This window comes from Apis laboriosa, unplaced genomic scaffold, assembly GCF_014066325.1.
Source record: "Apis laboriosa isolate Shangri-la unplaced genomic scaffold, ASM1406632v1 scaffold34_cov151, whole genome shotgun sequence".
Lineage (NCBI taxonomy): Eukaryota > Metazoa > Arthropoda > Insecta > Hymenoptera > Apidae > Apis > Apis laboriosa.
Genome location: NW_025222928.1, coordinates 5,650,172 through 5,661,026, shown reverse-complemented (window position 1 = coordinate 5,661,026; position 10,855 = coordinate 5,650,172). Strand labels below are relative to the sequence as shown.

At 35.0% G+C, this 10,855-nt stretch overlaps 3 protein-coding genes across 4 annotated transcripts in view; 1 reads left to right on the top strand and 2 right to left on the bottom strand.

Annotated features, from left to right (window-relative positions):
- Nucleotides 1–148: 148 nt before the first annotated feature.
- On the bottom strand, nucleotides 149–2,135 carry LOC122714967 (G-protein coupled receptor 143-like). The gene is made up of 6 exons (XM_043936786.1): nucleotides 1,583–2,135; nucleotides 1,417–1,528; nucleotides 1,245–1,339; nucleotides 956–1,134; nucleotides 563–890; nucleotides 149–506 (listed from the first exon to the last, which is right to left on the bottom strand). The coding sequence occupies exons 1-6, from the start codon at nucleotides 1,730–1,732 to the stop codon at nucleotides 285–287; spliced, it is 1,086 nt and encodes a 361-aa protein (XP_043792721.1). The 5' UTR covers nucleotides 1,733–2,135; the 3' UTR covers nucleotides 149–284.
- An 876-nt stretch (nucleotides 2,136–3,011) lies between these two features.
- LOC122714966 (28S ribosomal protein S5, mitochondrial) lies at nucleotides 3,012–5,093 on the bottom strand. Of its 2 annotated transcripts, none has more exons than XM_043936784.1 (6): nucleotides 4,998–5,093; nucleotides 4,716–4,790; nucleotides 4,280–4,627; nucleotides 3,948–4,178; nucleotides 3,606–3,805; nucleotides 3,012–3,492 (listed from the first exon to the last, which is right to left on the bottom strand). In XM_043936784.1, exons 1-6 carry the CDS (start codon nucleotides 5,071–5,073, stop codon nucleotides 3,106–3,108), a joined length of 1,317 nt encoding a protein of 438 aa, XP_043792719.1. In that variant the 5' UTR covers nucleotides 5,074–5,093; the 3' UTR covers nucleotides 3,012–3,105. The 2 variants fall into 2 exon arrangements, with proteins under 2 accessions (XP_043792719.1, XP_043792720.1); XM_043936785.1 differs by having other exon boundaries at nucleotides 4,712–4,790; nucleotides 4,998–5,060.
- Nucleotides 5,094–7,229: 2,136 nt separating this feature from the next.
- The window catches only part of LOC122714707 (homeobox protein Nkx-2.4-like), a 29,572-nt gene continuing 25,946 nt past the window's right edge, over nucleotides 7,230–10,855 (top strand). The window contains exon 1 of the mRNA XM_043936303.1: nucleotides 7,230–8,506. Coding sequence (XP_043792238.1) covers nucleotides 7,792–8,506 — 715 coding nt within the window. The 5' untranslated portion in view covers nucleotides 7,230–7,791. The remainder of the gene's footprint in view (nucleotides 8,507–10,855) is intronic.

The window sequence follows — 10,855 nt, the reverse complement described above, 5'->3', positions numbered from 1 at the left end:
TTTTTCATAAAGCTTTTTACTATTATATTAATTTCTAGAAAGGCTTATATAAATAAAAAAAAAAAATAATTATTTTGTATATACAGTAATTTTCTATATAAATAATAAATTCTTTTATATTTTCCTGATTAGATAATTTTAATATAAATATAAATGAACGATTGAGCACATTATCTTTTTAAAGTTTAAAAAATTATTAGATATTAAAAATATAATTTTTTTAAAAATGATATAAGGCAGTAGATCATTTTTATTGATATAAAAGATTTTTTGTATCACAGTTCTTAAAATGAGGAAGATCCATTAATACTTGTATGAGGGGGGCATCCAAATTTCGGATCTAATAAAGGCGATGATTCTGATAATATATTTGTATCTCCTTTTGAAATCTGATTTAAATTAAAATTCCCTAATTTCTGACAGCATTCTAGTCGAAATTTCTCTCTTTTACCCCATCTCTTGTAAACAAGAGCATTAAAAAATGCTTGAAGTGGATTTGTAACAGCCTGAAAATAAGATGTAAATTAAATTATATTACATTATTTTTAAAAAGTATACATACCATTATGTACCAAAGAATAATGATGGCTTTGATTGGTAATTGAAACCACAAAGTCCATAATAAAATCCCATTAATTAAATTTGGTAACCAACACACATAATATACAAAATTAGTCAATGCAAATTTAAGTTTAATTGCTTGTACCAATTTTCTTTCTCTTCCTGTTATTTGCGCTAGACTGCAAGTAACAGCAGTTTGAAGATCTCGGGTTGATCCAAAATATAAAAGAGGATTAACTATCATGACCACAGCTAATAGCACATAAGTAGCACAATAATTTGGCAAAATACGTAAAATAGCAGTGGATAATGATGTTAAATTATGACAACTGAAAAAAAAATTTTATAATATTCTAAAAACATAATGATCTATTTATAATCAAATTTAACTAACTTAGCATCTGGTACATATAAAATTGTTAAACCAAATGTAGTCAAAATTGCTGGACATATCCAAGCAAAGATATGGTAACAAATAGGATGTCCAGATCGATCTCCTAATAATAATTTCATGTCAATGGCATAACAAAGTGTCCAAATCCATGTTGCCATGTAAAAATACTGCGTCCATGCCTAAAAAAAACTTTCTATATGAATATAAAAAATATATAATGTGTGAATATAAAATGATTAAAACAATCTAAATTATTAATATAATGAATCATTTAATATAATTATTTTACCGATGAAAGTGCACAAAAAACAACACTTGAAGTATCATCTTCCATTGGCATTATAGATTTAAAATTTACCCATAATGCTGATCTAATAAATACACCTAAACAATATTTAGAATTGAATTAAAGAAAGTTATTTTTTTATTTTTAATCTATGTTAAAACATAGATATAATTACCTAATGATGCTAAGAGATCTGCAATTGCAAGCCATATGATGATTTCTCTTCCTCTACATGCAGAGAAATTTTGCCATCTATGAGGAAGATTAGATGTTTCTCTTGGCAATATCTATAAATAGAACTTCATCAATATTTTATCACATTTTATTAAAATTTTACTTACCTGATATACTGCACCTAAAATACCTATAGAAGAAGAAAGCATACATACAATATTATACACATCTGTATTAAATTCTTGCATTATTACGATTGCCATATCGGTTCTGTTGGAATGATGACAACAGAATGTTTGTATTGTTGGATCAGCCATGTTATATGTATTGAAATTAAATTCTTAAAAATCAACTAAATATATATAGTAAAGAAAAAATAATATTCGATAAGATATTACTTATATTTTACAACTAATTTTATACATTGAGTTTTTAAAATAAGAATTAAACAATCCACTTTTATTTAAAAGTTCTTTTTAAAATATTTTTATAAAGAATCATCAATGAAATTTTGTTCATTTTTATCTTAAAACGAAACCATACGAGGTTTCCGGCATATTTATTTGTACGCCATATCTAACTTTGTTTTAAAGAGAATTTGATCACAGATAAGATATAGAATTTTCTTATTTTTACACATTATATATTTTATTTAAAATTATATTTTTGACAAATAGAAAAATAAATTTATATATAAAAATAAAAAAAAAATATGTACATGACACGAAAATAAAATTATCTTTTTTTAACTTAAAATATAATATCATGTCTTTAAGAAATACTAAAATTTAAAAATATATAAAAATCAAATAGACTTTATCAAGATTTTTAATCAATACGCAAGAAGAAAATAAAGTAAATCAAATATCGAAATCATTTCTTGGGTGCATAAATCTTGTAAAGCAAGTGACAAGGAGAACGCACAAGATGGAAAAAGACAAAGATAAAGATATTGAAATGAGCACCATCTTTAGGATGTTGCAAATGAAACACATAAAGAAAGGATAAAAAACTTAAAAAAAAGAAAAAAAATAGAACTAGAATTGATAGTTAGTACCATCTCTTAAGTATTAAAAACATCTCTAAATATAAAATGACAGAATAGGAATTAATCGCTAGTGCCCTCTTTTGAATATCAAAAATATTTATTTAAATAATTATTTTTAAAAATATCCAAGAGATGGTATTAGCGATTAATTCCGATTCTGTGTATCCTTTTTCAATTATCTTCTTTCCTTGCTTTATGTATTTCATTTGTGACATACACTCTGAAGATGGCGCTGATTTTAATATTTTTATTCTATCTCTATCCTTTTTTCACTATTTTTTCTCTTTGTGTATACTTCGTTTTGGCGCATAATACGCACAAAATATAGGATGTCAATTATACATATATTCATCATTTTTCTTCCAAAATTACAACGTATTTTGGAGATTAAGACGGCGATTAAAATTATATATTTTAATATATAATATGAATGTTCTGACAAGAGGAATGACATGACTTGATGATAGCGCAACAATAGAATTTTAGCAAACAAAAACTTATTTCAGCAATAAATAATGATTTTTAAATATTTATGATAAAATTTTATATTTGGTTTTCAATTAGATTTATTAATCGAATATTAAACACAAAATCATATCTTTAATAAAATTATCTACTTATTTTATCATAAAAATATTACATTCAAGTGCTTTCTTCCTGTTTTTTGTCATGATTCTTCCACTTAAAAGATCTTGCTTCTGGATATTTCTCAGTTAAAAAACTGCAAATATCATCATATTCGGACCTTAATTTAATTATAACTTCATCTTGATTTCTACGGCGTTCTTGTTTACGCAAATAAACTAACCATGAAGGCAATTTCGTATAAAATGGTTTAAGAGATTTTTTTTTTAAAGGAATTCTTCCATTCATTACATATTGTTTGAAATTTAATATTTCATTTGGTAGAATTTCTGTAGAATCACGAACTACTGCAGGTGAAGCAAGAATTGTAGGAAAATAATTATTTTCCTTTCTCATTTCAACTAAATGCAATCCTTTTTCCTTTACCATTTGGTCGTATGTTTTCTAGAATTTACATAATATAAAATAATATTATGTTGCAGAATTTTTATGACATATAATTCATTTCAGGTCAAAAAATTTTAATTTTTGTCACTAATTATAAATTATTAACATACCTGTTGCAATAAACCAATAAAGAAAGCTTTTACAATATAAGCAACATTTTTAGATCCTTCAACTTTAGCATACAAATCTGTAATACCAAGTGCTTCACAACATGTTCTAATAACTCGATGACATTTGAGTCCATAACCTTTAGGCTTTTGTTCTACAAATATTTTTGTACGTCCAAATTGTGTAAAAAAATCATGGAGTACTAAAAAAAAATATATTTTATAATTATTTAAAGTTTTTAAATCAATAATATACATAATATATATAATATATAATATATATAATAAATATATAATAAATATATAATATATAATATATAATATATATAATAAAAAATTATCTACCTGTATGATCATTATATCTTTCGATATATATTAATCTTTGAGCTGCTTTATTCTTAGCTGCATTTATGGTTGATTTAAATTCATTTCCATTTAGCATTATAAAACCAGCTAAGCCTTTCTTATTTCCAGTAATAACAAGTACACGGCAACGTTTTGTACGACCCATGTTACTTGTCATAACGGAAAAATACTTGCTATATAAAATCCAAGATTCAAATCCTTCAAACACATCTGAAATGATACAAATGTAATGTCATATATTGTTATTAACATATATAAATATATATTAAATATATATAAATATATATATTAAATAATTTTTTATAACAAACCATCATTAACAGGATCAGGTGGTCCAATTTTTCTTCCACCTGGCAGACCTCCAGTCCATCCGTGTTGTAAAGGATGAATTTTGTTTCGTTTTGGTTGTAATGTATTTTTTGTTTCTTGTGCATTAAAATAACTTAATTTTTCGTTTTCTGTAAAAGGTCTTTGTTGTACCGTAACATCACCTTGTATAATAGTAGTATTTAATCCTGGAAATATCATAGGTATTTTTCCAAAGCCAATTTTTTGATTTTTGTTTAGATCTTTCATTTTTGCAACATTCCTTCCTCTTCCTCTTCTTTTGCCAGCATTACTGACACTTGTGACAGATTTCCATAATTCAGAAGCTCGTCCTAATGGGCAATATATCAAAGATTATTTAAGAATTTTCTTAAAATTCAATAAATACTTTTTCAAACAAAGAAAACAAAACTTACATACTTTTATTTAAAAAACTGGTATTTCTTATACTGTTTAATAATACAGTTTGTGATAACAATAAATTACCAGAGATAGCTGAAAATGATTTATACTTATAATTTATTTATTGATTATATAATAATATAAAAATTTAATCTAATTTAAATAAAATCAAAAATAAAGAAGAAACAAAGCTATATAAGAGAAAAAATTTTTTTAGGTTATACAAGCAAAACGTATAATCATGAATAATTTATACAGTTTTATGAAAAGTATATTTGGAAAATATTTCGTGGAAACTACCATTATTGGTTACATTGATATTTTTTATATAATTTGTAACTGTTTTACAAACACGAAACAATCCACTTGTCATCATTTTAACCAACCAAATGTACTTATAAAATATAGAAATTTTGAGCGTGATATTTTGTTCAAAAAGAAAACAACAGATGTCACCTAACGCTATAAATCGAAATAATATTTTTTTCATTTAGTAGCAGAAAAAGAATTTTATGATTAAAAAAAACGAATAGTTTTTTTTAAAAATATTATTTATTATTTCTATTTTAAATATTCACAATTAAAAAATTCGAATAATTATTTATATACAGTTTTTGATTTCTCGATCAATCAATCATTATAATAAATCAAAATTTTGAACTAAATATTAGAATTGCAAAAACGAGATACCCTTGCATTCAAAAATCCTAATATTCAATTCATTTAAATATTGAAAACTGATTATTGTTTTACGTTTCGCAAAACGACAAATAAAAACAAATAAACGTAATCGATCGAAAATGACAATAAGTGGAACACGCAGGTAGCGACACATAGCATGGTCGATATCGAACCAGTAGTAATCGTGACACGAATGGGTTACAGTTACGTACCACTGTTCGCGATATGGTTGGTCGGTAAAGTCGTGATAACTGGCCAAAGAAGAGTGAAATGGGTAGGGAGCGGCGAAATTTTTGCAAGGACAAAGCGAAACGTGAAACGCGAAGGAAAGGTGAAACAAAGATAGACGGGTAAATCGAGAAAGAGAAATAGAAAGGGAAGCGAGAAAGGTGGGCTGTCCCGAGGCCGGTGGCCATGAGACGCCGCTAGATTAGGTAGCCGAGGTGGTTTCTGGCAGGGAATCGGGGGATCACCGCGCGATAGGCGGACACGTAACGGAAGAGCCGAAGCTTTTCACCAACGGCGTGGCGGCGACCACCGCGGTGCAACCCCGAACAAGCGTTCAACCATTCGGAAGGTGATCCAATGGAATTGCGAGAGCGCGCCGATTGGCGGATCTCGTCCAATGAGAGGATGGTTAGGGTAGTCGGGTTTGGCTCGGAGGTCGGTTAGGTAGCCCCGCGAACCCCCCTAGAGGCCGGCGAGTGGGAGCCCTTCTCTCACACGCAAAAGGGGACATCTCATCACGACTCTTGGTAGCAGGCACTTCTCCGTAGTGGGCACTCCACTCATCGTGTCGTCGTACGGGTTCTCCGCGAGAGGCTGTGGGGCCCGAGCCCGGACGAACGAACAAACGAACGAACGAACGAACGAACGAACGAGCGAGCGAGCGAGCGAACGAACGAACGAACGAACGAACGAACGAACGAACGAACGAACGAACGAGCGCGACCGGCCGAGCCGCTGGTCGAGTGGGTCTAAGCGGCCGTGAGGACCTCTCCAGGAGTACCCGACAGTCCTCTTCATTCATTCATTCATTCATCCATCCATCCATCCATCCATCCATCCATCCATCTATCCAGCCAGCGAGCGAGCCAGCGAGCGAGCCAGCTAGCAAGCAAGCCAGCAAACCATCCATCCATAGACGCTCTCTCCTCTCCTACGGAGAGAGAGTGTATCCTCGACGAAGGTGGAGGCGAAACGCGTAGAGTGGTACATCTACCATCGTCTCTCTATCGGCAGAGTCCAAGGACTCGAAGACCCCCCGGGTGATTTCAGTCGGCCGCCGGCCGGCTCTGGCCGGCCACTACTTCTCGACCACGTGTGTGTCATCTTTCCGTTCGCCGAATCGTTTCGTATCGTTTCGCAACGAGTCGTGTCGTGTCGTGGCGTGGCTTCTCGGTGCCGTGACGTAATAACGGATCGTGTTGTGTCTACGTGTGTCTCAACCCCGGCCTCCTTCGTCCTACGAAAGACGAGCGGATCATCAGTCGTGTGCAACCGTGAAACCAGCCCTTCCTTCGAAGGAGGGGAGCTTCGTCCGGGGACACTGCTTTTTATTAAGGTAGACGACGGTTCGCGACCTTAATCTCCTCGTAGCCCGTTTTTCCAAAAATTTCAATTCGCGATTTTTCGACCGAGAGTCTTCGAGTTCGACAACCGATATTATCACCCATATTGTTCGACCTGTTGAATAGATAGAACGAGATCGCGAGGATGACGCGCAGGTATCGCCGCTGGACGCGGCCAACGACGCTCGAGTTCCGTGTGCACCGATGCGATGGACGCGTCTCGCAAACCGCATCCAATCTGTTGATCTGTTAGTGAAAACCGTCCGTGAGATGCGCGTTATCAAGTTACCTTGACCATGAAACGATGCAACGCCTTTCAGTGATCGGTGCGTCCGACAGGATTGTTCATCCAGGTGTACGATATCATTTATTCGACACTGATTAATGGAACGATTAAGTGTAACTGTGAATGAATTTAAAAACTGTGCTACGTGATGAGTCTTTGCCCAGTCTTTCCTCCATTAGACGATTACACTTGTTGAACCGTGAACAGCTCACAAGAAAAGAGCATCGAAATTTTTCCATCTTCGCCACTAAAAAAAAAGAAAGAAATAAAAAAGAGGCATGTGCAGTTAAAAAGAGAAAAAAAAACTAAAAGTACAATACATAGAGAATACGGTGTACATAAAGAAGAGAGGAAGAGAAAAAAAAAAAATCATAAGCTGAAGAAAACCAAAAAACTTGGAGGGTGAGATTTCGTCCGTTTCGAATCGATCGGAAAAAGAACTCGACGCGTGTGTCGGCGGTGTTTCCAGTCATGTCGGTATCCAGCGGCTAGCCCCGGCCTCAGGATTCCGCGAAGCGCGAGCTTCAAGTACCTCGAGGGCGCGGGCCTCGTCGAGATGAGCGGTGGCAGCGGCGGGAACAGCGCCGGCAACCAGGGGAACGGCAATGCCACCAGCTATCACCAGCATCAGCAGCAGCAACAGCAACAACAGCAGCAACAGCAGCAGCAGCAGCAGCAGCAACAGACACAGCTGGAGCAAGCTAGCTTGCTGACAGATCTGAACGGTATAGACCTGGCGATGAGCCTATCGCCTAAACAGCACTCGTCCCACGTACAAGCCGCTGGTGGCGCTCACACCACACCGTTTAGCGTCACTGACATTCTCTCACCCATCGATAACGAATCGTTCAGGAAGCTGGAGCAGGTGATCGGCGTCGGCGTGGTCACGCATTCTCAGGTCTCGCCTTACGGAAACGCGTGCGGCGCCCGTGTCGGCGGTAATACCGGTAGCTCGAGCGCGAGCAGCGGCAGTCCACCGCTCCACGGAGGCTCGACGCCCGGTGGCGGAACACCAGGACCGGTTTCCGGTCCGAACGACGCCGCCGGAGGAGGCAGCGCCGCTGCCGGCGCCGGGTCAGGCATGACCGCCATGGGCAATCCTTACGCGACCATGCAACTCACCTCCCAGTATCAGTACTGCGCCGCCGAATTGTCGTATCATCACGCGGGGCCAGCGGTTGCCGGAGGCGCGACCGCCACCGATCCCATGAGGTCCCATCATCCGTGGTACGCGCCCGCTCCGCCGGCCACTAACGATCCCCGCTTCGCCAGTGAGTATTTTTTCTCCTTCTCCTTTCCGTTTTTGTCTCTTCCTTCTTCTTCTTCGTCAAAATCAATTGCGATCTCGCCGCGTTTTCAATTGCATTGAGTTTTAATTTTGATCGTTTCGGATGGAACGTCCGAGTTTGCATATATCTATTATGACATTCGATTAGGCGGAATTTATCTAGGTGTTAAGTGGAGGAAAAAAAATTCATTTGTGTTGTGTTTTTCTTCTGGAATTTCGGATATGAAACGTGTCGAAACGTCGATCAAAAACCGCAACTTATTTCCGGTCAATTTAATAATTCTTTGTACGTATAATCTTTCTTAATCTTTTATAGTCTTTTTTAAAGAGCTTCATAATCTTTATAGCTTCTTTTACGATCAGTTTGGAAGTAGTTTGGATTTAGTTTGTTTTTATGGAGAATGTTAAGTGAAAATTAAATTGTCTGAAAGAAATTTTTTAAGTTCTTTTAAAAAATTTTAAAAAAGCAAAAAGAATTGTAGAAAGTATAAAAAGTAAACGTATCTCGTTTTTCAAGAAAAGAAAAACGGTGGCATATGGGTTGCACACGATCATCCTTTTCGCCATCGACGAGGCACGTCTGTCCCGCTTTTATTAGCCTCGTGTCTACTTTTGTTATTACTAGCTCGCACTTACGTCCATTTAGCCATCGATGAGGTATCGGATTCGTATTTCAAAGTACACAACAGCCTGTTCTTCCATCGCGTCGCTTCGTAACACACGGACTCATGAATTCTTCCGTCGCGTATTCTTCAATGTATCTACACGATTGTAAATTTGATTGAATACCGAAATTAAAAATTTGTTACATAGATAACAATATATAATAATTACTAGTGACCAAATAAACTTTTCGTCTTTAAATCTTTCTAAAAGTTGGATACCAAATTCGTTAGATGCTTAATAGAGATATCTAGAAGAATTTTTATAATAATAAAAATTGATCATTTTTATTACGACGATTATATATATTTGATGACTTGTGAAAAAAGTGTTCTTCTTGTTCCAAATTTATTCCCTCCTTCCACTCTTTCGATAACCTTTGAAAAATAAGTTTCAAAGACAGATTACTTGCACGCAGTTTGCCTAGATCATGTTTTAACTTTCCACTATTCTAAACATTCATTTACTGGATAAATCGAATCTGCATAGAACGACAGGCGCACTCGTAGATAGTCCTCGAGGCTTCTCGCGTTTCAGAGGCCGGTGAAGAAGATTGTCGGCTAACAAAGCTCGTGTCCTTCGGACTTGTGTCAACATACGCTCGTCTCCTTGGATTTCTGTCGGCCGCACGCGCCACTCTGCTAGCCGCTAGAGAACGTATCGATCCTTGGCCCCCCGAAACGCGTGGCTACCGGACACTACCGGAGATTTTAGTTAAACAAATAAGCTTGAACGACCCTCGTCGCGCGAGGGTATCTTAACTCAACGTGCAGAACGTTTTCAAATTCAATTTTTCCCAATTTTTATCCAGAGAATCTGTAAAGAAGAAGATTTAGAATGAGAATGGATTCGAAAAAATAACATAGAATAGGATTTATTTACGAATTACTTTTGAAATTTAATTCTTTGATATCGCGTTTGGTGATAGAATCTGCCATCAGACTTTGTTACTGATAATCAAGAAACAAAATAGGATAGAAAGTTTATTGTCCATTCTCAGAATACAAAAATACTGATAATAGACTGCTATTATAAATTTCTTCTAAGATTTTTTCCTTGTGATCAAGAATTGTTAAAACGTAAAGAAGCATGGACTTCCTCGCATCAACATTTTTATTTTACTCCTTGTCATTAAGCAAGTATGCAAGCTTTGTCCATCTTTGAATCATCTTTGAGATTAAATCTTGTTTATCCTCTGAACAAGTGAACACAAGTAAAGCATAATCAATATAATCAAATCCATTATCTTTAAAAATGCTGTTGTTTCAGATACATCCTATTCGTTTTAAATTTGTTATTGATTTATTTAAACTTGTTAACAATGGAGAATAAGATTTTTGTTTGTCTATCATCTGTCCATGATACCGCATAATTATCCAGTCGATTGATGCGTAGAAAACCGGTCGTTCACGATTCTTTCTAATATGAAATTCGATTTTTAGTATCTACTCCAGGTATAAAACGTCAATTTGCTTAATGATATTCTCACGGAGTGAGTTACGGATCTAACTCCATTCGTTCGCCAGAAGTTTCATTGAAACGTTGATCCAGTCATTCTTCGTCGAGTTTCTATTGTCCTGGCTCTGCCTCGACCTCTCACTGATGATAGTCTCGCAACTTTATCGAGATATATTGTTTCGTACATTACTAGAAACTTAACAATGTCCCA

Bases quoted from the DNA above. Each gene is read 5' to 3' on its own strand.
- LOC122714967 (XM_043936786.1), bottom strand. From the start codon at position 1,732: ATGGCTGATCCAACAATACAAACATTCTGTTGTCATCATTCCAACAGA. The intron at 1,135-1,244 runs GTAAAATAATTA...AGTTTTTTTTAG, and splicing joins TTTTTTGTGCACTTTCATCG to GCATGGACGCAGTATTTTTA. The intron at 891-955 runs GTTAGTTAAATT...TTTTTTTTTCAG, and splicing joins TTATATGTACCAGATGCTAA to TTGTCATAATTTAACATCAT.
- LOC122714966 (XM_043936784.1), bottom strand. From the start codon at position 5,073: ATGATGACAAGTGGATTGTTTCGTGTTTGTAAAACAGTTACAAATTAT. The intron at 4,791-4,997 runs GTAGTTTCCACG...AATCATTTTCAG, and splicing joins TATCAATGTAACCAATAATG to CTATCTCTGGTAATTTATTG. The intron at 3,493-3,605 runs GTATGTTAATAA...TGTAAATTCTAG, and splicing joins TTATTGGTTTATTGCAACAG to AAAACATACGACCAAATGGT.